Genomic DNA, 26,826 nt, shown 5'->3' with positions numbered 1-26,826 from the left:
TGATCTAAATACCCCGGTATACCTTAATACCTTAATACTGCCCAAGACCTTGGGATAGTTAGCAGCAGTTAGTACATCGAATTGAGGTTACTTTCTATTTTATGACTGTGAAGCTGCAAATTAACACACTCAGTGAAGCACACACACGCACGCACACACAGACAGGCACACACAATCTGACAGAGACTGTGGCTATTAACATTTCCTTTACTTTGGAATCAATCCTTAGGATAGTTAGCGAGTGGATCGTAGAGAAAGACCGACTATCACATCCAATTTAGGTTTTGAACTTTCTATTTTGTGACTGTGAGGCTGCGATTCATGACAGGACCTTTTTGTACAGTAGAATACCCAGATGACTACATAATTGTTACGGGAGCCTGGAGCAGCCCCACTATTAGAGGAGAACGAAGACAGATGAGAGACGCAGACAGAAAGGGAAGGCCAGGAGAGAGGGGGTGATCGAGAGAGGAGCAAAGGAGTGAACACGGTTCATTTGAAATAGATTTTCCTTTCTTTTTCTTCTTCTTCCTCCTCCCTCTCTCTTACTCATCCTCTCATTATTGGAAATGAAGACAGAGTCTAATAACGCCGTTGCTTCCATGGCGTCATTGGATGCAGTGTGTAATGTGAGGGAATGTGTGTTTGGGTCATTGTTTGTATGTGTCGGGGGGGGGGGGGGGGGGTCGCTATTTGCGATGTCACTGGGGCCAGCGCACCCCTTGCCTGGCGGGGTGGAGCGGCTGCGGGCGAGGAGCCGGGGGGAGGCATTAGGTGGGTTTCCATTCACCTGTTTTGTGACATCATGCGCCGCATACATTAGCAGCGTGAACTGTGATTGGTCTACTTTTGTGGGGACACTGGACTGGACAGACAGACATAAGCTATGACCCCATATCTCATATGGCGGGCAGTTGGCCATTACTTGCATGAGTGACTGAAAATTGCAGTCACTGGACGACACTACGAGGGTGACCTTTTAGAGTCCCTCTAAATAGCTGTGTATTTAACAGGTAAATACTGTAAATGCATGGTAAGAGAAAAAAAAGTAGTAATTACAGCTGTAACTAAGATAAATGCTTAGAAATCATAAAAACACATCTCGTATTGTTTTGACAGATTTGGGATGGTGAAAGAGTTTTAATTGTTTTCTTAATGAAATCTCAAATAAACCCCTGCAGGCTCCCACAGGTTCTGATAAAGGGTTAACACTGAAATGTCAATCAGTTTTCACTAGCAATGCAAAAGCACAGTGTGTCGGAGTTAATTTGAAATCTTGTCCAAGGCTTTGACTTAATTGTCTCCCATTGGCACTGGCAGAAGACGATGCGATTAGGTGTACCAAGGACTTGTCTCACACTCACAATAGAGTTTAACAGCATAACTTTCATTAAAATTGGTCTACATTTTGTTACAGAAGAAAGTCTACTAATATATTGATATACTGTATTGATATCAGCCACGCAATGAAAACAAAGACTACTCAAAATGTTGGAGCCATAGGATGATACTGAATAAAATACTCTCATTCCGACGGTGTGAAATACCGGTGTTTTGTCATGCACCTTGTGCTTGGGATGTTAACGCGCATGGTACCCTTGTGCATAAGTATGATACGCAGTGAGTATGATATGCACATGGACGCACTGTTAAACAAGCACTGTGCACCTGGTTGGGTTAGGCAGCCAGTGGGGAAGGGTCTCCAGGGTAAGATTGCAGTGAGGCACAGGGGGTGAGGGGGGGTGAGTTTAGGCACTGGTAGCCACCTTTTTGGGGTTAGAGTTTGGATATGGTGGGTGGGGGTGGGGCTCCAGGGGAAGGGTTAGGGTCTCCAGGGGAAGACTTCGGGGGTCGAATATTGAACCTAATGCAGCTGTGTAGAATCTTCCCTAAGTCTAGTCTGTCATACAAATTAACTGAGATAATGGCTGTTATAGCTATTCTATCACTGCTATCAACTGTTTCTATTGTCAGTTATTTTGCTGCCCTGCTCACTTTGATGGGAGGGTGTTGTGAGGGTTAACAAACTCACTATGACTTCCTTTATATTTTTCTGAAACATTGTTTATCCGCCTTGTCAAGGAGAGAGAAATCAACATGCTGAAATGCTAATCACCGTTAGTACAATGAAAATTGTCTATTTCCAATAAGTACCTACAGTATAAAAAAACTTTATTTTTGCTTGTATTCTCCGTATAGTTGAGATGAGGTTCAACTGTTCTCCAGCTGGATCAGCTGGTGGAGGATTCAGTCCCTTGCTCAAGGACACTCCAACGGGGAGGACTGCTCAACCCATCAATTATTTTAAACGACATCACTCATCACGTAGTACCAGTCGGAATGATTTTAACATGCTCCACATTGGACCACATGAACGCTTACAGGATTTCTCTGCATCACATTTGTAATGGTAAAAGGTTAACATTCCACTAAAGATGATTCAAAGCAATATATTACACTACAGTAAATGAGAAAAATCTTCGCTTGGGATATTTCTACTGCTAAGGATTCAATCCAGACGTGTCCTTTTTCTATTAGCTATGATAGCAGCTGCTCTCTAACTTAATAGCACTTTATAGCCACTGAGAAAGGTCAAGCCCACTGAGTGAGTGTAGTACTGTAAGTGGCCAGCCAATGTTTGGAACTTGGATCTGAAGTGTGTGTGTGGTGTGTGTGTGTGTGTGTGTGTGTGTGTGTGTGTGTGTGTGTGTGTGTGTGTGTGTGTGTGTCTGTGTGTGTGTGTGTGTGTGTGTGTGTGTGTGTGTGTGTGTGTGTGTGTGTGTGTGTGTGTGTGTGTGTGTGTGTGTGTGTGTGTGTGTGTGTGTGTGTGATGGTGTTGAAGGAGATGGGATGATGTAGGTTGCAGGGCAGTGATTTGCAATGCAGGAGTACAACTGGTAATGGGGGTCGGTCCTTTTCACCTTCACCATTTTTAAAGTGTGTAAAACGTGTCCTTTGTGCTGCTCGTGCAAAAGCAGCTGATTTGTTATGAAGTCCTTTTCACCTGCCATCATTACTGGTTTGAAAAAAAAAAAAAAACTTTCAAGGAATTTCTAGGCTCTCTACCATAAGTACCCACCCAGCATTTTGCTTCAACACTTCAAACTCCATTATTCTCATTATAAATAATGATACATAATAGTCCTATCGGTGCTGTGTGGCTGTGTAGCGGCCATTTCGGTGTGTTGTCAGTGCAAATGGTAAGGTAGTATGTGTACACACACTTAAAGACATACAGACAGACAGACAGACAGACAGACAGACAGACAGACTGTACACACCAATACAAACACACATAAGCCGTTTTCACACATGCGCTTTTTACCGTTAAATGACCGGTCAGTCCAGCCCGACAGGGACACAGACAGCGAAAATGGCAAAGGCTTGTTCGAGTCTTGCAAGCCGCCCAACGCTTGTAAGCAGATGCACGAAGCGAAATGTGGAAGTATTTTGCTTACGTTGCTGACAGCGAAGGCAAGCCCGAACACATCAAACGAAGCCAGTCTGTAAAAAGTGCTTCAACGCGACGCAGGTGAACGGATAAACATCGAACCAGCCAGGCGATTTCTCTCAGACACGGATCCCAACTTCTTCAAAGATTTCAGTTCAAAGACTGGTTAGCGAATGTGAAGGATACAACTTACATGCCCTCTTAAGTCAAACGAGTGTGATTTATTGTGTGACAAGCGAACTTATTTCACCATCGAAGTTTTGCCGACCCCCAAAATAAGCCCCCCTTCGCCCCCCGCCCCCCAACATACAGGCTATTTGACGACTATATTCACACATGCGAGCGCTCAGGTGTGAAGGGAAATTCCGGGAAATGGCCGATATTGATTTACAGGTAATCTTCCTGTACGCATGTGTGAAAACGGTTATACTGTACTTACGCACACACACACATAGTCCTCCAGCGCCTGTTAGAGGCAACGGGGATGGTTAGAGGTGTTCACCTGTACCTTCTGAGCCCGGCGTTTGTCTGCTCTCTGGTTCTGGTGATAGATGCGGCTAAAGTTGGAGACAATGACGGGGACAGGCAGGGCAATCACCAGCACCCCGCTCAAGGAACAGATGGAGCCAAAGATCTTCCCCGCAATCGTCTTTGGCACCATGTCCCCGTAACTATAGAGAGAGAGGGGAAGAGGGTTAGCAGCACGAAGATGAACAGTGTGAAAGAGGAGGAGGTCTGACTGAGGTAGAAGGAGAGAGAGAGAGAGAGAGAGAGAGAGAGAGAGAGGCAGATGGAGGGATTCAAAGAAAAGAAAGAAAAGCAAGAACGAAAGAAAGAGGGAGAGAAAGAAAGAGAAACAGAGGGAGGGAGGCAGATGGGGAAGAGCCAAACAGATTAGACTGGCCTATTGGTCCAAACCCACTGTTCCATAGCCAGCCACTAAAAGGTGAATTATCTCTGCTGGTTACAAAAGTATTCTGACATATTCAGCACGGCCGTTCAGAACAAGGACTAAACTAAACCCCCGTCAGCCGTTTTCTCTGTCTTCCTTTCTTTGATTGTAGCTGAACAATCGCTTGTTGCTCCCTGCCCAAAACTCCATTACACAGGTGAATGGCGGCTATAACAGGTGGACAGAGGCAGAGAGATAGGAGGACCGCCGCTATCTGTGCTGCTCTGACCGGGCAGAACAAAGCCAGGTCAGCGGGTTCACAGTGCCAGGAAGAAGGCAGGTTCCTCTCCCTGGTGAAACCTGGGGGCCATGGCTCACAGTGCCAGGAAGAAGGCAGGTTCTGCTCCCCGGTGAAAGCTGGGGGCCATGGTTCACAGTGCCAGGAAGAAGGTAGGTTCTGCTCCCTGGTGAAACCTGGGGGCCATGGCTCACAGTGCCAGGAAGAAGGTAGGTTCGGCTCCCTGGTGAAACCTGGGGGCCATGGCTCGCAGTGCCAGGAAGAAGGTAGGTTCGGCTCCCCGGTGAAACCTGGGGGCCATGGTTCACAGTGCCAGGAAGAAGGTAGGTTCAGCTCCCTGGTGAAACCTGGGGGCCATGGCTCACAGTGCCAGGAAGAAGGTAGGTTCTGCTCCCTGGTGAAACCTGGGGGCCATGGCTCACAGTGCCAGGAAGAAGGCAGGTTCTGCTCCCTGGTGAAACCTGGGGGCCATGGCTCACAGTGCCAGGAAGAAGGCAGGTTCGGCTCCCTGGTGAAACCTGGGGGCCATGGCTCACAGTGCCAGGAAGAAGGTAGGTTCGGCTCCCTGGTGAAACCTGGGGGCCATGGTTCACAGTGCCAGGAAGAAGGTAGGTTCGGCTCCCTGGTGAAACCTGGGGGCCATGGCTCGCAGTGCCAGGAAGAAGAAGGTAGGTTCTGCTCCCCGGTGAAACCTGGGGGCCATGGCTCGCAGTGCCAGGAAGAAGGTAGGTTCGGCTCCCTGGTGAAACCTGGGGGCCATGGCTCACAGTGCCAGGAAGAAGGCAGGTTCGGCTCCCTGGTGAAACCTGGGGGCCATGGCTCACAGTGCCAGGAAGAAGGTAGGTTCGGCTCCCTGGTGAAACCTGGGGGCCATGGTTCACAGTGCCAGGAAGAAGAAGGTAGGTTCTGCTCCCCGGTGAAACCTGGGGGCCATGGCTCGCAGTGCCAGGAAGAAGGCAGGTTCTGCTCCCTGGTGAAACCTGGGGGCCATGGTGGTGCAGAGTGGAACACACTCTTTTGGAAAACAGAGACATCTGCTATGCGCTCGTAACTGGCCAATACAAGACACTCGAATCATCTCATGTAGAGGTTGTGAGGTCGACCGTACTCTGTGTGATGAGAAGCAATGGGAAACGGTGTTAGTTGGTACATGAATGGTATAATGATATACAGTGGTCAGGGCCGGATTAACCAACCACAGGACCCCCAAAATAATCCATATAAAAAAAATTCTGTTGACAACGGCTACAGCTGAATTGAATTGTTGAAAATAGACTCCAATCGTCAATGGTAAGTATTAAACTGTATAACTGCTGATTACGTGCATAATGTGTGTGTGACTGTGTGCGCTTGTGCATAATTAGTACCTGCTGTGGTGTTTGTGTGTGTGTGTTTTGCACTTCTGTTGTTGCTTTAATGTGATAGTCAGTCATACTGCACGCTATCTTATTTGCAAGTGCACTGATTGTGGTGCCAAATCCCTGTGTTTAGTGTATCCATGGCATCTATTAATTTTCTGAAGCCAATTGGTTACAAAAGCTTGTTAAGTGCGCCTGATTGGTGCCAAATTCATTGTCTAATCACTGCATGTGTGCTTGGCTCCGTGTGTGTGTCAGAGAAACAGAGAGAGAAATAGAGAGGGAGAAACAAAAGTGTGAAAAGGCTTGTTTCAACAGGGAGAGGAAGATCGCATAAGCGGCCGTGCAGACAGACCCAACGCGCTTATTTGAGCTGCCAGCGCCTTTCTGCAATTCATTCTCTATGGTAAGGACGCGTTAAGTGTTTTTTGGCGGAGCGCTCTGGGCGTCTCAAGCTAGGGCTGTTCGATTTTGCCTAAAAATAAAATTCATGATTTTTTCTCTCAAAACTCGATTTTCGATTTCGATTTCGATTTTTTACACTATTATACTTCTCTAAACATTTTTTGTCTCGCAGAGCTATTTTTTCCCAATTATTTTCATGAGTGACAATTTACGCTTTTACTCTGAAGGCAGAACAACACAACTTCCTGTTTTACCCTAACTTGCTATGCCTAACTTCCTGGCTGTTGCTCGCTAACCTGCAGTTAACCTCGCGTCACCAGGCTCTTCTCAGCGAGAAAGAGCCTGGCCTCCGTTCACAAGTGATTTTGTCACCCTGCCTGGTTCCGGCCTAGAGCCCGCCCTAGACAGGAAGTAACAGCGGAAATAGCTCGTTAACTTGACAATTAGACACAACGAATCAGAAAATAAAACGGCAAACAACAAAACAAAAGATGGACGTACTGTAACCGAACAAAGTTTTTGAAGAAGTTCTTGTAGAAACATTGCGGATTCACAATCTCACATATTTTAAGCCAATACAGAAGCTTTACTTTTCAAACAAGTGGCCAGTTGATGGAACTGGTGGAACACCAGTGACCTGCTCTCAGGCTTACCCTGCTCACGAGTCACAAGGTAGTGACTGAGAACTCTGAGAGCAGGTCACGTGGGGGCTGGGTTTACCCAGGCTAGGCGAGTACTCCATTGTCTGCATGCTGACCACTGTGCTTCTTGAGGGACGCTCACTGTGCGGGCGTGGGTGGTCTTTCACGATCACCGTTGTTTGGCCAAAGCTCCCACTCCGCACTGAAAAGCACGATAATCACTAGACTTACCTACCTCCTGCTTACTACCCACAGACGGAAGAGCTGCAGGATTATTGCAAGCACAGCCTTCTGGTCTGCCTGAACAAATGTGTGTGTGAGAGGGAAGAAAGTGATGCTTGCTCAAATCCTCTTCCTCGCTTTATGAAAATGATTTCTCTGTTGTTATTTTTTCCCCCTAGAAAGAGGAGCGTTAGAATAAATGCAGAATAAGATTGGTTAATCAAACAAATGAGCTCACCCTCTGAACAGAAGAGTATAAATTGGCATGCTGTTTCATTTAGGAAAAGATCAGACAAAAGATCGACTTACATTAATTGAGAAGTGAACAATGAAATAATCCAGTCAACATGAAGTGAATTTGAATACATGGGGAACTAGAAAGCATGGTGGAAAGATGACCAGCAGTCTAGTCTCTACAAAGAAGTTCTATTAGCTATCAATCAATCAGTCCTTCATAAAAGCAGGACACATTCTCTCCTTATACTTTGATTCAAACGCAGACATCTTTTCTTTATTCTCTCTACAACTTATTTTCTTGTTTCAAACACTGCAGGGATGCTGAGTTCTATTTCAGTGAGTTGCACAAAAGCACGAGGCAGAACGTGGAGAATATGAGGGATCATTAAGAAGCTATGGAGATTTGACCAGGATGCTTGTTGTTGTTATTGTTGCTGTTGTCCTGCTCCTGGATGACAGACAATCAAAGAAATTATTTCACAGACACACTGTCTTGTCTGTGAGCCGGTGAAGGACGACACTCTCCTGGCTGTGCCTCTGACTGCTTTGGCAGTTAGTTACAAACATGATTCTCTCTGCCAAGGAGGTTATGTATTCGGTGGTGGTTTGTTTGTCAGCAGGATTACAGAACAACTTTGTGGAAGCGTGTAGCAGGCAGCATGGGCCAAGGAAGAAGCCATTCAGTTGTGGAGCGGATCCGATCCGATCCGACTCACAACATTTGCATATCATAGCAGACTGGACTATCGGCCAGGGGCGGACTGGGATCATAATTCAGGCCGGGCATTAGATACCAAGCAGGCCAGGCCGATACGGGCCGACGCGCGTGCCGGCGTCCGAAGGGTGGTGGTGAAAAATATGGGCCGTTTGAAGCCCAATTTGGGTCGTTTGAAGCCAGATTTGGGCCGTTTCAAGCCCAATTTGGGCCGTTTCAAGCCAGATTTGGGCCGTTTCAAGCCCAATTTGGGCCGAGTCCAATTTTACAATGAGATGCACCCACTTTAAAGGGATAGTTCTGTTTGTTTGAAGTTGGGTCCTATGAGGTACTCTCATACAGTCAGTGCACTGGGTAAAGCACTCTGGATGCATCGTGCACCGAGATAGGAGAACTGCACTCCAGCTGCAACAGGCACAGAGAGCTGTCTGCTGAGTGTGAAGGGGGCCATGAGCAAAAACATAAAAAACAACAGAAAAAATACATTAAATGCTTCCATACTGCTCACCTGGCATAATCCAAGTCTCCACAAGCCCTGAGATGCCAAGTTGACTTGAAAAGATGTCATGTACACCCTGTTTTTAGCTGAAATCGTCACTGGAGCTAGCAGCTGAAATTACAACCACTAGGGTACAACCTTGCTATACTGACGATTTTAGCTAAAAACAGGGTGTAAATTACATATTTTCAAGTCAACTTAGCATCTCGGGGCTTGTGGAGACTTGCATTATGCCAGGTGAGCAGTATGGAAGCCCTTTATGTATTCTTTCTGTTGTTTTTTATGTTTTTGCTCATGGCCCCCTTCACACTCAGCAGACAGCTCTCTGTGCCTGTTGCAGCTGGAGTGCAGTTCTCCTATCTCGGTGCACGATGCATCCAGAGTGCTGTACCCAGTGCACTGACTGTATGAGAGTACCTCATAGGACCCAACTTCAAACAAAGAGAACTATCCCTTTAACCCTGAATAAAGTAATAAAACCACTAGTAAACCAGTAGGCGGCGTCTGGCCTGCTGTTCAGTGAGTGGCCTGACTGCGGGCACCAAATTTTTTTTTTTTTTTTTGCAGGCACCGGGCATTTGCCCGACGTGCCCGATTATGCAGTCCGCGCCTGCTATCGGCCTTGGCAGAAGTCTGTGTTCTCCGAGGGCCCTTCTACAGTAGTTACAACTGTCAATCAGTTCCACCAGTAAGTTCACATCAGGATGTCTTACGTAAAGCAGTCAGATGCTAAAATATCAGAATGATCAAATATTTATGATATTATGATGAGTTCCCTCTTTCATGGTTGTGCCATTCTTTTGTACTGGTGAGCCCTTCATCCTCACCGAGAGCGTTTACATGCATTGCACACAATAATTTGATAACCGGGAATAATCAGGTAATGGCAATAATCTGATTTGACGCTTTTACAAGCGCTTTAGTAAGTAGTGGGAACGCCCCTCAAAGTGCGTGAGTGTGGACAACTGGACATTGAGTTTGGGCCAATCTCGTAACTCTCTGCATGTAAACACACTCACTGATCACCTGCTATTATAAGTGCTGTGATAAGAGTTGTACAACCATTTCTCATGGTAAAATACTCAGGATGTATCCATCTAAACAAAGCATCGACGAGACTCTGCAAAATCACCCAGAAACAGCGAGGGACGTTTGGCTCTTTGACCCCCAACACAACACAGACAAGACAGTCGCTTCTCACACACCTTCTCCTCTTAAAGACCTTTTATTGGTTAATCATTTGAATGATAGCAGTAAGCCGGCATTCAAGAAATGATGTCTTCTGCAACCCTTCAACACGTGTTAAATAGCTTCATGTGCTACAACATTTGATGTGCACTGCATCATTGTGTAACTGTAGTACAACCCCGGGGTCGCGGACCGGCACCGGGCAACAAAGCATTTGCTACCAGGCCGCGACGAAACTATAGAGACAGTCGGCATGTCTGGGAACACCCATACAGGCTCTAGGAACGCCCACAATAGACGCTGGGTTAGCTGGCTCAGCCTGGCTGGGGGCGTGGTCAGGGTGGGGTAAAAACATCCCATTCTATCCATTCAGCAAAGTTAGAATTTAGCTGATAGCCCAGCCCAGGCAGACACGATTGGGGATTTAACCACCGCAGTAAATGCACATCTGAGCAGACGTCTTGTGTTCTGCTCTAGAACCCCCAAACCTGTAGTTTAGAGCCGCAGCACCGTCTTTTGGTGAGTCAGCCCATTGAGATATATGGGCGGTTTTTACCCCACTCGCGCGCCAGCCGTTTAACATTTTGTGGGCGTTCCCAGACATGCGGACTGTCTCTATATGGTTCAGCAAATAAATAGTAAAGTAAATAAATAAACAAACATAGAACATTATCCAGTAGGCTATTTGTGTGGTATATACATTGAACTTGGCATGGTTGTGCAAATTTGATCACCCCTGCTGTCACGTCACGGCCACAACAATGCATTTGTGCACATGCAAGGTCGTCGGTTGGTCAAACTAGTGTGTGTTACAGCTAGCTAGCTTAGTGCGTAAAAAACATAAGCCAAAAAAAACAATTGTTGCTTGAGTGTTTCTTCTGAAGAGGTAGGGGAGATAAAAGGAGACCTAATGGCGATGATAATACTGTAACACAGCAGAGGGCGGGAAGATCAACTCCTCCAGCTTGCAAATGATGGTGGGCTGAAAAAGTAGGTTTTGACATAATGTAACATCTTAGCTGGCATTCTGGATCAATGTCAGACTCAGGCTGATGAATATCATGAGATAGTCACAAAAAGCTCTGAAAACGTTGCTTCCATTTCCAACATCACATCTCTGCAAAGCATGGCTTTCTGCAATGAATGTAACGAAAACGAAAGTGTGGAATAGACTGGACATAAGGACACCCTTCGGGTGTTGCTGTCTCCCATCACTCCTTGATGGGACTGTCTTGTTGTAGGGACAGAAGCCCAGGGCTCTCACTGATACAGTGATATTGGTGAGTTTCAATGTTTTCATAGCCAAACGTATGGAATATGCACTGTGAATTTAATATTCAAACATTACTTACATGTGATGCTATTGACTTATAAAGTATATACAGTATAACCTATATTCGAGTCGTGATTAGGAGGTAATCACCCTCTTTGAATGTGATATCTCATGTTTGGCCATGTTTAGACACAGTTTTATGTGTGTAGTAGAATCATTCTTAGGCTACGTTCACACAGCCATCCTTAGTGCTCAAATCTGATCTTTTTCCCCACTAAGTGACTCAGGTCAGTCTTTTTCATGACTGTGTGAACAGTACAAGTCACATTGAAAGTGACTTTTTTAAAGACGACCTGGGCTACTTTCAAATGTGGAAAAACATCAGATTCGAATCTGATGTTTTGGAATGTGACTCCGGTGTGAACAGACATCTGGCCCGCCCCATATATGACTTAATGCTTCAATGTGACTTTTACATCATTCCAGAGCGACATTCGTCACTATTCTGCACTGACAGGAGGAGGGAGGACCAAGCAGGTAGATTGTGATTACAAACATGGAGGACAGCTGCGAGGCAGCTAATCAGTGGAGGGAAAGTGAAGTTTTAGACCTTATAAGTATTAGCAAGAAGTAGCAGCTATTGCTCCACAGAAAGCCATCATTAACATTTTGGCTCTCTTTCTCCTCCTCCTCCTCCTCCTCGATATCATCTGCTCCCGTATTCGCTGGCTTCCACTGCACTGCACTGTAAACAACAGATGAAACAACAACATCAGCTACTGCCATGTTTACTTGTTTACTACTGTCTTCTTCTGGGTTTATGCAGAACAGCAGTGTGCTGCGTGTGACGTTATTGTTCTGTTCACACCAGAGTCTGATATGGGCCACTTTTAAAAAGTCTGTGTGAACAGCCACACAAAAAATATGCTCTGTGATAGCCAATGAATCAATCAACCAATGAACCAATGAATGCATACAGTAGCTTCCACATCCCTCTCTCAGATAACTATGTAGACAGCAGCTACTCTGTCCCTCAGGAGGGGATCCTAGCAGGCTGGCCAGTCAACCAGGAGACTAACAGCCATCAAGAGCAGATACAGTTGGAGTCTGCAGAAGAGGTCAAACAGAATGCGGGCAAGATTGACGGGGAAAGGTCAAGAGACTTCCTGACAGAAAACTCATCTCCTCCTCCTCTCCTTCACAAAAGGAAAATAATGAACCAAAACCAAGAAATGCCATGAGCAGATACCACTCATGGCTCCCTGGCCTCCAGAACACTACTAACACCACTCCTTTCTTAGAACTGTATCTCCATTCACTCACAGACAATAGGTTTTGGATTACCAATATCCAAAGCTTGTATGGCTTTACTTATGCTTTTCATTTTGATTTCTAAGAGAAGGTCACGTGACGTCTCCAACCCCGGAAGATAATTCCCTATTCATTTTCTCCATAAAAAAAAATCCTATATATATATATATAAAATCCTTATATAACGAGTAAGGCTGGAACCAAGCCAACCAGCGACCTATTGAATCGTGAGTGACCATAAAACCATTTCACTTGGAGCAAAAACAAAAAATAAAAACGGGGGGGAAATGTATGGGGGTTTTTTTGTGCAAGGGGCACTGCACTAGTAGGAATATTTAATAAAGGAATATGTGTTGCATTTATGGAACGCTAAGCTAAAATAATTGTCTTTCTTCAGATTAATTAAATGTGCTATTTTGACGTGAGCCTTGATCACAAATTCACCCCTTAGCAAAGTTCTGTATCACTAAAAGACCCAAAATGCAGCAACGCCCCAAAATTGATGATGATTATGTCTTATCACAAATATAATATTAGAAGCACTTTTAATTACCCTCTCCCGCCCCTTTGTTATACACTTAAAATACTCAAGTGCATTCTTCTTCTCTGTAAATGGAATTTGTGAACAGGGGACAAGCAGGAGAGAAACCAAACCAACCAGTGTGAAGAATCATTGAACCAACTAAGGATATACAGTTAAAGGGATGTCGATGTGTCGCCAGACACCAGTGTTGGGCAAGTTACTTTAAAAATGTAATATACTACATATTACTGGTTACTTTCATTTGAAAGTAATAAGTTACTTTACAATATTACTTTCTGTGTAGAGTAACTTGTTACTTATTACACTACTTTTGCATTACTTTTAGCAAAACAACAGCAGCAGCAGAATGACATCGCTGCCCCGGAACCATCCCGAAAAATAATTTCAACCGCCTTGAAGTCAGTGTAAACGATCCAAAATTCTAAATGTTATTCTTTTCCTTTGTTATTGTCATCTGTAGTGGTTATTTGCATAAAAACACACAGTTTGATTAGGAAATGATTGTATATTTTTTAAATATGTGCTTTGATTTAATCAAATGTAACTCAATTTGTAACTTGGGCTACTTGACAAAGTAACTGGTATAATATTACTGAAATCCTATAAGTAATAAGTTATATTACTGAGTTACTGCTAAAAGTAATATATTACATGTAATATGTTACTTTTGTAATGAGTTACCCCCAACACTGGTCGCCAGACACCTAATTATATAGTTTCACACTGCTGTCTGTCTGTCAGCTGATGACCAAAGGAGTCTGCACAGATCCTGTTTCCCTGAGTTGGCTAAAGAAGCCCAATAGAACTGGAACTGCCAAAAATGTAAACATGAGTCACTTGTACGAATGGATTTCCTTGGCTCTCTCATTTCTGTCTTTAAATATTGATTCTGCTCTAGTCTCGCCTCTGAAGTAAGGGCTCGCTGCCTACAATGATTTTGACAGACATATTTGACACCGATACCTCTTTTACTTGACTTTCTTGGGTTGAAATGGCAGAAGTCGTAGCTCTACAGTACGTCATGAGGCAGTTAGCTAATCCCTTGAGTGTGCTTTGCTTACATGGATATATATACTGTACAATTTGAATCAGTTCCACACAGTGGTGGAGAACACATGCTGAGAGAGAGCTGGGGAAATAATGAAAAACAGCTGCAAGGCAAACCTCCAAGTGTGACATGTCAGTAGTTAGGAACGTCCTCTCATCCATCAAGATCCAGATAATTATGATTCACCAGGGAGTGAACCAGTCATGGACAATGGGAAACATCAAAAATCAATATTGGTCTGTGCATAATGCAAGCTCATTCTGACAAACCTTGCGGGTCAAGCAGGTGCTTGTCTCCCAAATTAAGCAGATATGGGACTATGAATATAATGATAAATGCTCGCATGACAATAAATAGTCCAGTAAGCATTAAGTATATAATATATTGTTCAGGAAAAGCCTGAGCCTAGTTAAACAACGCATGGAGCAAAACACAGCAGTAGGGCTATTTCTCTGGTAAATGGTCTTCTAGAGGCATTCATTACTCTGCCTTTTCTATCTGCCACGGTTTAAGACTGACCTATTAGGCGGGTTGGAAAAATCAATTGTGAGGAAATGTATTCAGTCTTGTGCTTTATCCCTTCCAATTTCTCACTTGTTGTTTTCCTCTTCATTAAAAGAACCTGTGCAGTCACACGTTTACAATCCTTTCAAAGAGGCCTGCCCTTGATCGAACTGTGATGGGCATCAAATAAAACAGGTTGGATTGGATGATGTGGTACATCAAAAAACCACTATGAAAGCAAAGCAATCAATTTGGCTCAACATTTTCAGCTTATGGGGGTAGAAATAATGGAATGGTATAGAGACAAACTCGGACAAAAGTGGTTATAACTATGATGTAAAACATTTTTTTAAACTTCACTGTTATCACAAGAGCAGTTAAGGGAAAATACTTCTACTACGGTACTTATCATATCAAAATATTGTTCTTGTCCGATGTTGAGAGATAAAGCTGTTATTTATTTATTTATTTATTTATTGTTTTGGAAGATTTGTGGTAGCCATTTTGTGATGACCACTGATCACTTCACCCAGTGTATTTGAAAACAGCCTGAAAACTCATGAAATGACCACAGTTATTGGAAAAGTCTTCCAAATTGGTAAATGACCTCAAAGAGTATGGATGATTTAAAAAGTGGGGCTAAACTCTTCATTAGGGTTTGCTCCTGAGAAAAAGACGGCACCGACGAGTCAGTAGCCTGACATTTTCATGAAATCATTTTTGGGCTAATTTGAGGGATTTTTCATGCATTTTCAGATATAGCAGAAGCCTGGAAGTGACGAATCAACACAAACGTTTCAATAGCTGGAAGAAGAAAGTAAGACTGCGTGAGGCGTCATAACTCCACATCCCAAATCTTCAGAATGTCCTAAAGAGTATCAGATTCTCTGGGAACTCCAGAAACATGTGATGAGGTTTTGTAGGCATATCTTCAAAAATAATTCAAGCTTCTTCCAAATAATCATATTGTGTCCCTGAACCTAAAAGTCCTATCTATAATACAATGCGTTTTTATACAATGCGTTTTTATAGCACAAGTTGCACTGTGATACCATTGTTAAATGATTCATGATGTTAACCCATGCACCATGGAAGGCAGGTAATGCTTCGAAGGAACAGAATCTAATTCAACTCTAGTTCACTTCTCATCCAACTTCTGTTCATTAGACATTCTTCACAGAAAGCCTTCTGGTTTTCATCTGGTGTAATTTATTTGAAGCTAACATGATGGATTTATTGCTTAAGTCACAGAGGACTCTACACCACTTTAAGAGGATTTATTTTCCAGAGGTCTGAAAATGAATAATAAAGTAGAGCCAGTCTGGCAACACCATCATCATCAAGGGATATCCAGATTAAAAGCTGATGGATGTATTGGAGTTTCGAGGTGTTATACATGTGATCCCAGAACGTCTAAATTCTGTGAACATTTAACACATCAACAAGGAAAGGACAATGACAACAAGGTCAGGTGGATAATGTGCCTTGCTATATATATATGACACGTGATTTGAGAATAGCTATTTGGCAAGCAATGTGTGTTCGATAAAGGATTAGCTATAATTCACATAAATATCCTGAACAGTTGTTAAACTGCAAAATCCCGACTACTGAGGCATTGTAAAGGACGCTAATCTGTTTCTGTGCAGTCTCCCTTCTTGCTTTTCGTCACAGACCTACGGTTGTTGTGTGACACCGCAGGCTAGCAGATCTCCTTTATATTTACATCACTTCAATCATGCCTGGAGCCTGGATGACAGGGAGGATAGCATGTTGCTGGTATTAGAATAGAATCAAGGTGGAATAATGTCAATAGAATGCCAATTTACTACAAACAAACAAGAACGGTTATCATAAATGCCATGTTTAATAGGGATAGCAGCATTAGAATTAAATAAATCCAACTGATACTTTATGGTGATTTATCTGATTATTATGCGATATATGGACTGTGTCTCATTTGAAGGAAGGACGCTTCCTTTTACCTTGATACCCACACACAACCACATGCACGCACTGACACACACGCACACACACACACACGCGCACACACACACACACACACACACACACACGCACACACGCACACACACATGCACGCACACACACACACACACACACACACACACACACGCACACACACACACACACACACACTACTTTTTTCTTTTTCTTTTTTTGTATGACTTATTCCAGTTCCCTTAGCTTGCCCTGCAGCAGAAGCAGCCTTCACAGTCTAAACACCTCCCTGATGCAACACTCGGATCTTGTTTGTTGCTCCTGTTCACTCTTCAGGATACATGTACGACCCTCTCTTTTACCCTAATCAGTGCAGAGCCAACACAGAAAGAAACCAATCTGGCCTACTAAGCAAACCTTGAGAAAGAACATGAGCAATAAATGAAAAAGTCACCCAGGAGGACTGCAGAGTACACAACCTTCTCTGTTCATCTTCCACCTCTCGCATCCAACCAACCACAATCTCACCTCTGCGTTCTCAGTCTGAAGGACAGCAGTGATAACAAGGGAAAAGGGAAAGAGAGAGTGAGGGATGTGGGCGGTTGAACAGACTAACAGAGGAAAAATCACAAACCTGATAATGTGTTATTACACACATAGGTATGTGAGGGCACCATCCATCATAACCTGTGTGAACTCCAACCATGGCTCTCTGTGTTTGCATAGAAACTTGGAAGCTGTGTGGAATAGCCAACCAGTTCGGTGTGTACAAAAACCACAGAAATGATTAGTGTACAAAGTGTGCATGTAAACATAGCCATGTATTTTTTGCTTTTTGTTATATATACAGTGTATCTATCTATCTGTATCTATCTACACACACACACACACACACACACACACACACACACACACACACACACACACACACACACACACACACACACACACACACACACACACACACACAGTACACTACATATTAGAAGCAGTACATCTACATGTTGGGGGCAGGGGGGATGTTGGGGTGCTCAAGCTGGCGCCCAGCTAACGAATAAGTTTTTTCAAAAGCTTGAATAAATGAGGTTAAGCTGAGGGTCACTGCTGACAAACAGACAGTGTTGGGGGTAACTCATTACAAAAGTAACATATTACATGTAATATATTACTTTTAGTAGTAACTCAGTAATATAACTTATTACTTATAGAATTTCAGGAATATTATACCAGTTACTTTGTCAAGTAACTCAAGTTACAAATTGAGTTACATTTTATTAAATTAAAGCACATATTTAAAAAAGATACAATCATTTCCTAATCAAACAGTGTGTTTTTTATGCAAATAACCACTACAGATGACAATAACAAAGGAATAGAATAACATTTAGAATTTTGGATTGTTTACACTGACTTCATGGCGGTTGAAATTATTTTTCGGGATTGTTCCGGGGCGGCGATGTCATTCTGCTGCTGCTGTTGTTTTGGTGAAAGTAATGGAAAAGTAGTGTAATAAGTACAAGTTACTCTACACAGAAAGTAATATTGTAAAGTAACGTAATACTTTCAAATGAAAGTAACTAGTAATATGTAGTATATTACATTTTCAAAGTAACTTGCCCTACACTGCAAACAGATGAGGCATGCATGAGAGACCAACAGTCACATACTAGTAGAACAAACAGTAAATTAGGCCATAATGAAGTTCATACTTTGTTCTTAATCTGTATTTCTCCAGGGAAGCTTTCCTGAGCATGCATGGTGTGCAGCTCCACTGGACCGTTTGGAGGTGAAGTGACTTGCTAAGAGGCACCTTCATGGTACGTTTTGAAGGAGGGGAGAGCGTTACTCATTCACTTTCCCCATTGACATTTTCTCAGCTGCTCTGGGGATTTCAATTAGTAACTATTTTGGTCGCAAACCCACTTCTCTAACCTCTCCTGAGCCGCAGTTACGTGAGCTGACCAGCAAACACATATTGCATGTTCAGGTGTGCCAAAGCATCTCGACTTAACAGTCTGTGAACTTCAATAAACTATTTTAGATCAGTAAAGTAGTTCAAAGACATTTTCCAGATAGGCCCAACAACAGTGTCTGTTAATCTTCTGATCACCAGGGCTACTTTCACCAGTAAGGCACACATGCATTTTGGATTCCAGTCCAGCCTCCGGATTATCACTCCGAAACATTGCTCATTGCTCATCACTCTGTTTGATTTGTTGCATCAGCTCCTTAGTTGAGGGAGTTTCTCCACATGCTGTCTGTCACATTAGCTTCACTCACAATTTCAGCGACACAATCATCAGGAGTAATGGGGCATGGTGCCCTGTGGATATGTTTCTGTTTGACTCCGCTGCAAAGATGTAGCACACTGCAGCTCAGATGTGCTGGGGCAGCACAACATTCAGTCAGTGCAGAGCAAGGCAACGGGATTACTATTGGCGTTTTTCATTGTGATAAACACACTATTCTGCTAGATCTCGCATTTAAATGGGTGCAGACAATAACAGGATATTGCCAGAGTCACTACTGGAATGTATGATGTACAGAAACAATGTACAGAAATATTAATAATACACATACAATGGCCTGCCCCCCCCCCCCCCCCCCCCCCCCAAATCACATTTTTTGTCAGAGGACACGGAAAACTGAATATTTCAAGTTCAAGTTCAAGTTCAAGTAGTTTATTAATGTCCCAAAGGGCAAATTGCATTACAGCAGGCATAGAGGCTTGAAACATAAAAACATAGAAGTGCAATACCATACGTACAATGACATAAATAAACAGGATATAACAACATTAAGACATGAGATGAGCCAATATAAAAGAGCATACGTCTGGTGCGGCCGATAAAAGAAAATAAAACAACACTAATAACAGTAGTGCATGGTCTGTTGTGAATGACAGGTGGATTTATCAGGCCTGAATTATTAATATGTCTGTAAACTAAAGCTGGGATAGAAATATTGAAAGTGCTTTCTGTACAAAAATGTTCACCTTGCTGGATAAATGAGATGTCTAAAGTGGCCCCCTGCTGCTATATGTGTCATTCCATTCAAAGACACATTGTGGCATCCACCTCATTAGGATCATCCAGGCTATTTAGCTTAATGGCTGGGGACTTGATAGCCTATATAGGCATCTGTATAAATCTGTATGAGAGCCTGAGTATTATTGGTGTTAAGTCCGGACTTTGAGAGCTACAGTCAACATTACGGTCATTATACTGTATAGAACTGTTGTGTTGTATTGTGTTGTTCATTATCGTCTAAACTCAAACAAATCATTTGCTCTTCAAAAAATAAATACATCTTAAAAAGAAATTAATGTTAGCTTCCAATGACCATTCCTGCATCATGTATATTATACACATGGGGAACCTTTCTATATGCACATTTCCCTACAGCCAAGGAACAATTCCCAATGCTAATTCATTATAGACTCTCACCTCCTTCCTGACATTCACTGCCAACCATCCAATAAGAGGCCGGTGCGATGTCTTGTTTTGTGGGTCTAATGTTGGACAACATCAGACAGGGACTCTAATTGCAGACAATGATTTAACCCACAACCAATTAGTTTCTCATCTCGGAGCTCTGCTTCTTCCCCGGCTTTAATCGTTGCAGCGGGTGTATCCATTGGGGGGCTACATCTCGAGCGACGGCATTTGAATTTCCCCAACCATGATGTGATGGAATTCTAAACAATTAGCAGTGAACCTAGGGGCACGGCATCCCATGCTGTGTCGGGAGCAAGGACATGAAAATGTGCCAGTTAATAAGCAGGAAGGGCTGTCCTGTCATGCCTTCCCTAATGGCCCAATCTGGTAATTCCATGATTTATCTGGCTCTGTCTACCTCCACTGCCAGCGCAGTAACACACTCAGTCTGAGCCCACATTCTGTAGAAAGGCTGGATTGAACTGACACTGGATCAGAAAACAGTTGGATATGGTACTCACTAGTGTCCTCTAGTAAGAGAGTGGCCTCAGCGGAGGACCAAAATGCGAGACTCATTAGCCAATGAACAGCCAGGAATGGGTCTCGCGCTACTTTTGCATGCTAAAATAAAGCTGATAATGTACAATTTGATTCAAGGGATGAAAAACCCTTTCAAAGTACAACACAAACTGTCTATTTTGCTGCAACTCGACAGTGCTGCTTTTTTTACTCAAGAGTTCCACTTTCTACTTCCTGGAAAAAAACTGGTCCATTGGAGTAAATGGAGATGTCGGAACTCTTCTATTATACGGCTCTGGTACTCACTACGCAGGCACCTCTTCCTCAGACTGGATAATCACAATCAGCAGCGTAGCCACGCCCCTCTGCCACGAGCGAATGATTGCAGGGTGAGGGAGGGCTACAGTACAAGCATTGACACACTGAAGCTTACATCCACACATGGGCATTATCAGAGTCTTGAACTGGTGATCACTGATGTGCTCCAGGAGAGCTCGGTTCCTTGTTTAAAGTCACTTCAGTGATACTGCTGAGAGGCTTTCTGGGCCAGTTTGGGATTACAACCGACAACCTTCATCACATGCGGACTGTGAAAAAGCGAAATCTAACTGATCAACTGATCTAACTGATCAACAATCAAAGAAAACACAACACCCTATTGTTGCCCTCTAGGATAATGGTTTCCAAAATAATGAAATAAAACTTTCATTCCCTTAATTGAATAACTTTGAACTTAACAACTACCTAAGGGGTCGGAATTATAAATAACAATAATATAATACAAGGAAACTTTCACCTCCGGTCATTTTTCCCACGCCGCTTGGCCAGTGGCCCCGCCAGGGTCAAGTTAAGACAGTCACTCACTCAGTCAGTCAGTCATGGATGTTAGGTGAGTTTATTGGGAAAATGGTGGTAGCTAGGGATAGGAAGGTGGTAGAGAGTCGGGATTTGAGGCGTGGGTAGGATTAGTGGCTAGGGGGATATGGGTGGTGTTGGGGGAGGGGGAAGGGAAAAGGGGCCATAGGGATAGGAGAGAGTCAGCATTCGAGGGGGATTTCTAGGCTGAATGGTGATACACAATATACCTCTCAATATTTTCTGCAAAGTAGTGCTTTCATAAAATGTTTACAAAATGAGATTTTTGATAGTCAGAAATGTGGATATAATGACTAGGTGGGTAAAGGCAAATAATAGAACAGAGAACAGTCTGGAAAGTTTGGAAAATTACATAACTTTACTGTGTAGCCTTTAAAACAAGGAAAAGACAACACCATATCAGGATATTACGATATCCAAAATCTAAGATGATATATCTAGTCTCATCCTCTGTCAATATTACAGTATATTGATATATTGCCCAGATCCTGTTCAGGCAGGATCCAGCACAAATTAAGCACTGCTTCTACTGCACAATCACACGTTCACTCATGAGGCGCCCAAATGCCCTCCCTTACTCTCCTTATGTCCAACCTCCATCCTGCTGTCTCTCCATTTGGCTCCATAAGAGAGTGGGATGAGAACAGAAATGAAAAGCTTTCTTTGAGATCCCATGCTGGTCCTTTTTTTTAAAAGCCTCCTAAGTAGGTTACAGGAGAAAGTAGGCTGCCAGAAAAGGCCCAGGAGACCCAAGGAGCTACTGTTGTATCACTCAAGAGGGGTGGCATGCCACTTCAGAAGTCCACATGAAGCGATGGAGGATGGGAAGTGAGAGATTATATGTGATGCAGCAGGTAGGCCAGGAGTCCACATGAAGAGATGGAGGATGGGAAGTGAGAGATTATATGTGATGCAGCAGGTAGACCAGGTGTCCACATGAAGAGATGGAGGATGGGAAATGAGAGATTATACATGATGCAGCAGGTAGACCAGGTGTCCACATGAAGAGATGGAGGATGGGAAATGAGAGATTATACGTGATGCAGCAGGTAGGCCAGGAGTCCACATGAAGAGATGGAGGATGGGAAATGAGAGATTATACGTGATGCAGCAGGTAAACCAGGTGTCCACATGAAGAGATGGAGGATGGGAAATGAGAGATTATACGTGATGCAGCAGGTAAACCAGGTGTCCACATGAAGAGATGGAGGATGGGAATGGAGAGATTATACGTGATGTAGCAGGTAGACCAGGAGTCCACATGAAGAGATGGAGGATGGGAAATGAGAGATTATACGTGATGCAGCAGGTAGACCAGGAGTCCACATGAAGAGATGGAGGATGGGAATGGAGAGATTATACGTGATGTAGCAGGTAGGCCAGGAGTCCACATGAAGAGATGGAGGATGGGAAGTGAGAGATTATACGTGATGCAGCAGGTAGACCAGGAGTCCACATGAAGAGATGGAGGATGGGAATGGAGAGATTATATGTGATGCAGCAGGTAAACCAGGAGTCCACATGAAGAGATGGAGGATGGGAATGGAGAGATTATACGTGATGCAGCAGGTAAACCAGGCGTCCACATGAAGAGATGGAGGATGGGAATGGAGAGATTATATGTGATGCAGCAGGTAGACCAGGTGTCCACATGAAGAGATGGAGGATGGGAAGTAAGAGATTATACATGATGCAGCAGGTAGACCAGGTGTCCACATGAAGAGATGGAGGATGGGAAGTGAAGTGAGAGATTATACGTGATGCAGCAGGTAGACCAGGCGTCCACATGAAGAGATGGAGGATGGGAATGGAGAGATTATACATGATGCAGCAGGTAGGCCAGGAGTCCACATGAAGAGATGGAGGATGGGAATGGAGAGATTATACGTGATGCAGCAGGTAAACCAGGAGTCCACATGAAGAGATGGAGGATGGGAAGTGAAGTGAGAGATTATACATGATGCAGCAGGTAAACCAGGAGTCCACATGAAGAGATGGAGGATGGGAATGGAGAGATTATACGTGATGCAGCAGGTAAACCAGGAGTCCACATGAAGAGATGGAGGATGGGAAGTGAAGTGAGAGATTATATGTGATGCAGCAGGTAGGCCAGGAGTCCACATGAAGAGATGGAGGATGGGAAGTGAAGTGAGAGATTATATGTGATGCAGCAGGTAGACCAGGAGTCCACATGAAGAGATGGAGGATGGGAAGTGAAGTGAGAGATTATACGTGATGCAGCAGGTAGGCCAGCAGTCCACATGAAGAGATGGAGGATGGGAAGTGAAGTGAGAGATTATATGTGATGCAGCAGGTAGACCAGGAGTCCACATGAAGAGATGGAGGATGGGAATGGAGAGATTATATGTGATGCAGCAGGTAGACCAGGAGTCCACATGAAGAGATGGAGGATGGGAAGTGAGAGATTATATGTGATGCAGCAGGTAGACCAGGAGTCCACATGAAGAGATGGAGGATGGGAAGTGAGAGATTATATGTGATGCAGCAGGTAGACCAGGAGTCCACATGAAGAGATGGAGGATGGGAAGTGAGAGATTATATGTGATGCAGCAGGTAGACCAGGAGTCCACATGAAGAGATGGAGGATGGGAAGTGAGAGATTATATGTGATGCAGCAGGTAGACCAGGTGTCCACATGAAGAGATGGAGGATGGGAATGGAGAGATTATATGTGATGCAGCAGGTAGACCAGGAGTCCACATGAAGAGATGGAGGATGGGAATGGAGAGATTATACATGATACAGAAAGTAGAGAGATGATACGTGATGCAGCAGGTAGGCCTAGGCTGTAACTGCCCTCAAATGTATCCATGGTCACAGCTTTCTATCACAGCAGGGTGCACAGTCTCCTGATGAGATATTTCTAAGGTATATATTGTCAAACTATTGAAACACCCAGTAGTAGCAGTACCCCTGGCTGCGGCCTGCGGAATGGGATATGGGCGAGGCCAGATGTCAGATGGGCGATGGTATGGATATCGTACTGAGACAAAGGGCACCACCTGCTGGATCAGGGGTGGGCAATTATTTTTCATGGGGGGCCACATGAAAAACCCAGATTGTTGCCGGGGGCCAAACAAATATTGTCATGCCGTAACCCATGGATGGGTAACTTTGATGATAGAGAGGGCCACAAAAAAATGTCCTCGCTACCAGGTTTTGCTGAGGGCCGAACGGCGCCAGCGCAAAAAATTTGGTGCATTTGAAGCCAGGTTTAGAGGAATAACTAATTTTAAATTAACAGTTGTGTTGTCATTATTCAGTCTTAACCACCAATATTTGATCCTTTTCCCACTCACTCCTATGTCACCACCTGCTCTCAGGGCTTGAAATTAACTTTTTTGACCACCTGCCAATATGGCTGCTAGATTTTAAAGTTACCAGCCAATTAGAATTTCCACTAGCTGAAATGTTTTTCTTGAAATAAATCAGAATATGAGTGGGTTAATTTAATCATAAGTATCAGTAAGTGTCCCGGGATGATCAAAGCCTGTGTTGAGGGTCACACGAACAAAAATGCAGTCTTGAAGCGAAATAAATCCAAAACCAATGAGTTATTTGAGTTATTTAAATTTCTACTTCAATGTAGTCTTTTACTCATAAAGATTATTGAAAGATATTCCATATTCCAGACTGAAATGCTATAACAGAAGTGGAGTATTGGCCAGAATATGACATGAACATTTGGACACTTATTCAACGCACTTGCATGTTGCGTTCAGGTGCACTATGTGTGTAAAAAAAAAAAAAAATTTTTTTTTTTTTGCAATTCCATCGCGGGCCACACAGGTGGCGCCCGCGGGCCGGCCATATTTTGCCCATGTGTGCTGTAGATAGATCATTGGCTGCATAATACAATAGAGTACCGAAGGGATGACGTATTTTGGTATCCATCAAGAAAGAAATGTGTAATGAAAGCAATCACCAAGAGACACAGTATTAAAGATGACTAGACTTTTGCTTCGCATTCTTATGGATCATTGATGATCAAATCCAATAATGCCAAGTTGATACTTTTTGTAAAACGTATCGGGTTCTTACTAAGTTTGTCTTGGGGTGAACAGAGACACTTCCTTACAGTTTGAGATGGACTATGTGCTCCACGTTGCGTGTGTGATTAATTAAGGCAAACAGCTGTTAATTGTCACACCTGTTAACCAGCTCTGTATTGTAAAGTTTAAACTACAACGCTGCTGGGACCTGAAGTGCGCCCATTGTTGCAAAGAATCTCGGGGCCTTCAACTGAGCCGCCCTCCGATGCATCCTGGATATTGTGAGGATGGTGAGGAAACCTCCTGGGCCCTCCTCTGTCCTGTCAGTCTTTTGTTTTGGAATCATGCTTACATCAATATGACATAAACCGCATCAAGGAGGACCCAAGAACACATTTGATCATCACCCTTGGACTGATCTTATGCTAGGAAATGTAATAACAAACTAAGGGTGATGATGAACCACCAAAAACCTTTGCTAGCCTAGGGTGGCATTTTATTTAGCTGTTGTTTATTTATACTGTGAACACTTTGAACACTCGATGGCCAATAGGGTAATTTGAAGAGAAAAGCCTTTGCAAAAGTAACCCTAGAGCCACTAACCTCTATTTCCCTTCATGAGGAGCCCAAATAAAATTCAGCAAAATAATGAAAAGATGTTGTAATTGCTGTAGCTTAACTAGAAATGTTACACGCTCCTTTCTAGCATGCTCGTCTGCTCAACTGGCACGTGCTTTGCAATTGTGCGCCACGGAATCCCGCCTTATTATACGCGAGATTAAAGTCTTGAGACTGAGAGGTAATCTTGTTCAATAGCAAAACAATCAGTTGGTTCTATTTCATTGAGGACAAACCTCAAGAGAAAAACAAAACAGGGAAATCAAAGAAGCATAGTTGAGCAGCGCTAACAAGCACAATGGTGGATCTCTGAAAACAAAGGGAATCATTCCATTATGGGAATTTGCTTAAAACAAAAGAAGAAAACAAATAAACAAAGGTCAAAGGTAACAGAAAACTGCTAGCTTCAGAGACTGCAGATTAAATGTAGCCTCCTCAATTATTTAAGCCACATGTATAGACCCCTTATACAGCTTGTCAACATGGAGCTGCGCGCGCATCGTGTAGGCAAAAAGCCTGGAGCCGCTCATTGACACAGACAGAGCTGTGTGAAAGACGCCGCTGTCAGGACTGCTCTGTGCTCATCTGCGACACACAGTTAGATTTTAGTTTTAAAATGCAGTTCTCGGCTTACTACCACAGCTTATCGCCTAGTGATAAGCAATGTTATGCATCGAAATTAACGTTGGTTAATGGGATACGTCTTACAGACCCATACCATACGCACTGGCGCTGTCAATTCGCCAAGCCTAGAGTGGCCAGCAATACATATATCACCTTTATAACTGGGGATAGCGTAGATAATTATTCTGTAACTT

At 43.6% G+C, this 26,826-nt stretch overlaps 1 protein-coding gene across 1 annotated transcript in view; it reads right to left on the bottom strand.

Annotated features, from left to right (window-relative positions):
* LOC310798605 (A-type voltage-gated potassium channel KCND3-like) overlaps window positions 1–26,826 on the bottom strand; it is a gene marked incomplete at both ends in the record, with an annotated part of 77,739 nt that overhangs the window by 14,486 nt on the left and 36,427 nt on the right. The window contains one exon of the mRNA XM_083661148.1: window positions 3,960–4,122. Coding sequence (XP_083517274.1) covers window positions 3,960–4,122 — 163 coding nt within the window. The remainder of the gene's footprint in view (window positions 1–3,959; window positions 4,123–26,826) is intronic.

The sequence above is a fragment of the Poromitra crassiceps genome, assembly GCF_964638095.1.
Source record: "Poromitra crassiceps genome assembly, chromosome: 25".
Classification (NCBI taxonomy): Eukaryota; Metazoa; Chordata; class Actinopteri; order Beryciformes; family Melamphaidae; genus Poromitra; species Poromitra crassiceps.
Note: the sequence above shows the minus strand (reverse complement) of the source record. Positions and strands in the feature narration are given on the sequence as shown.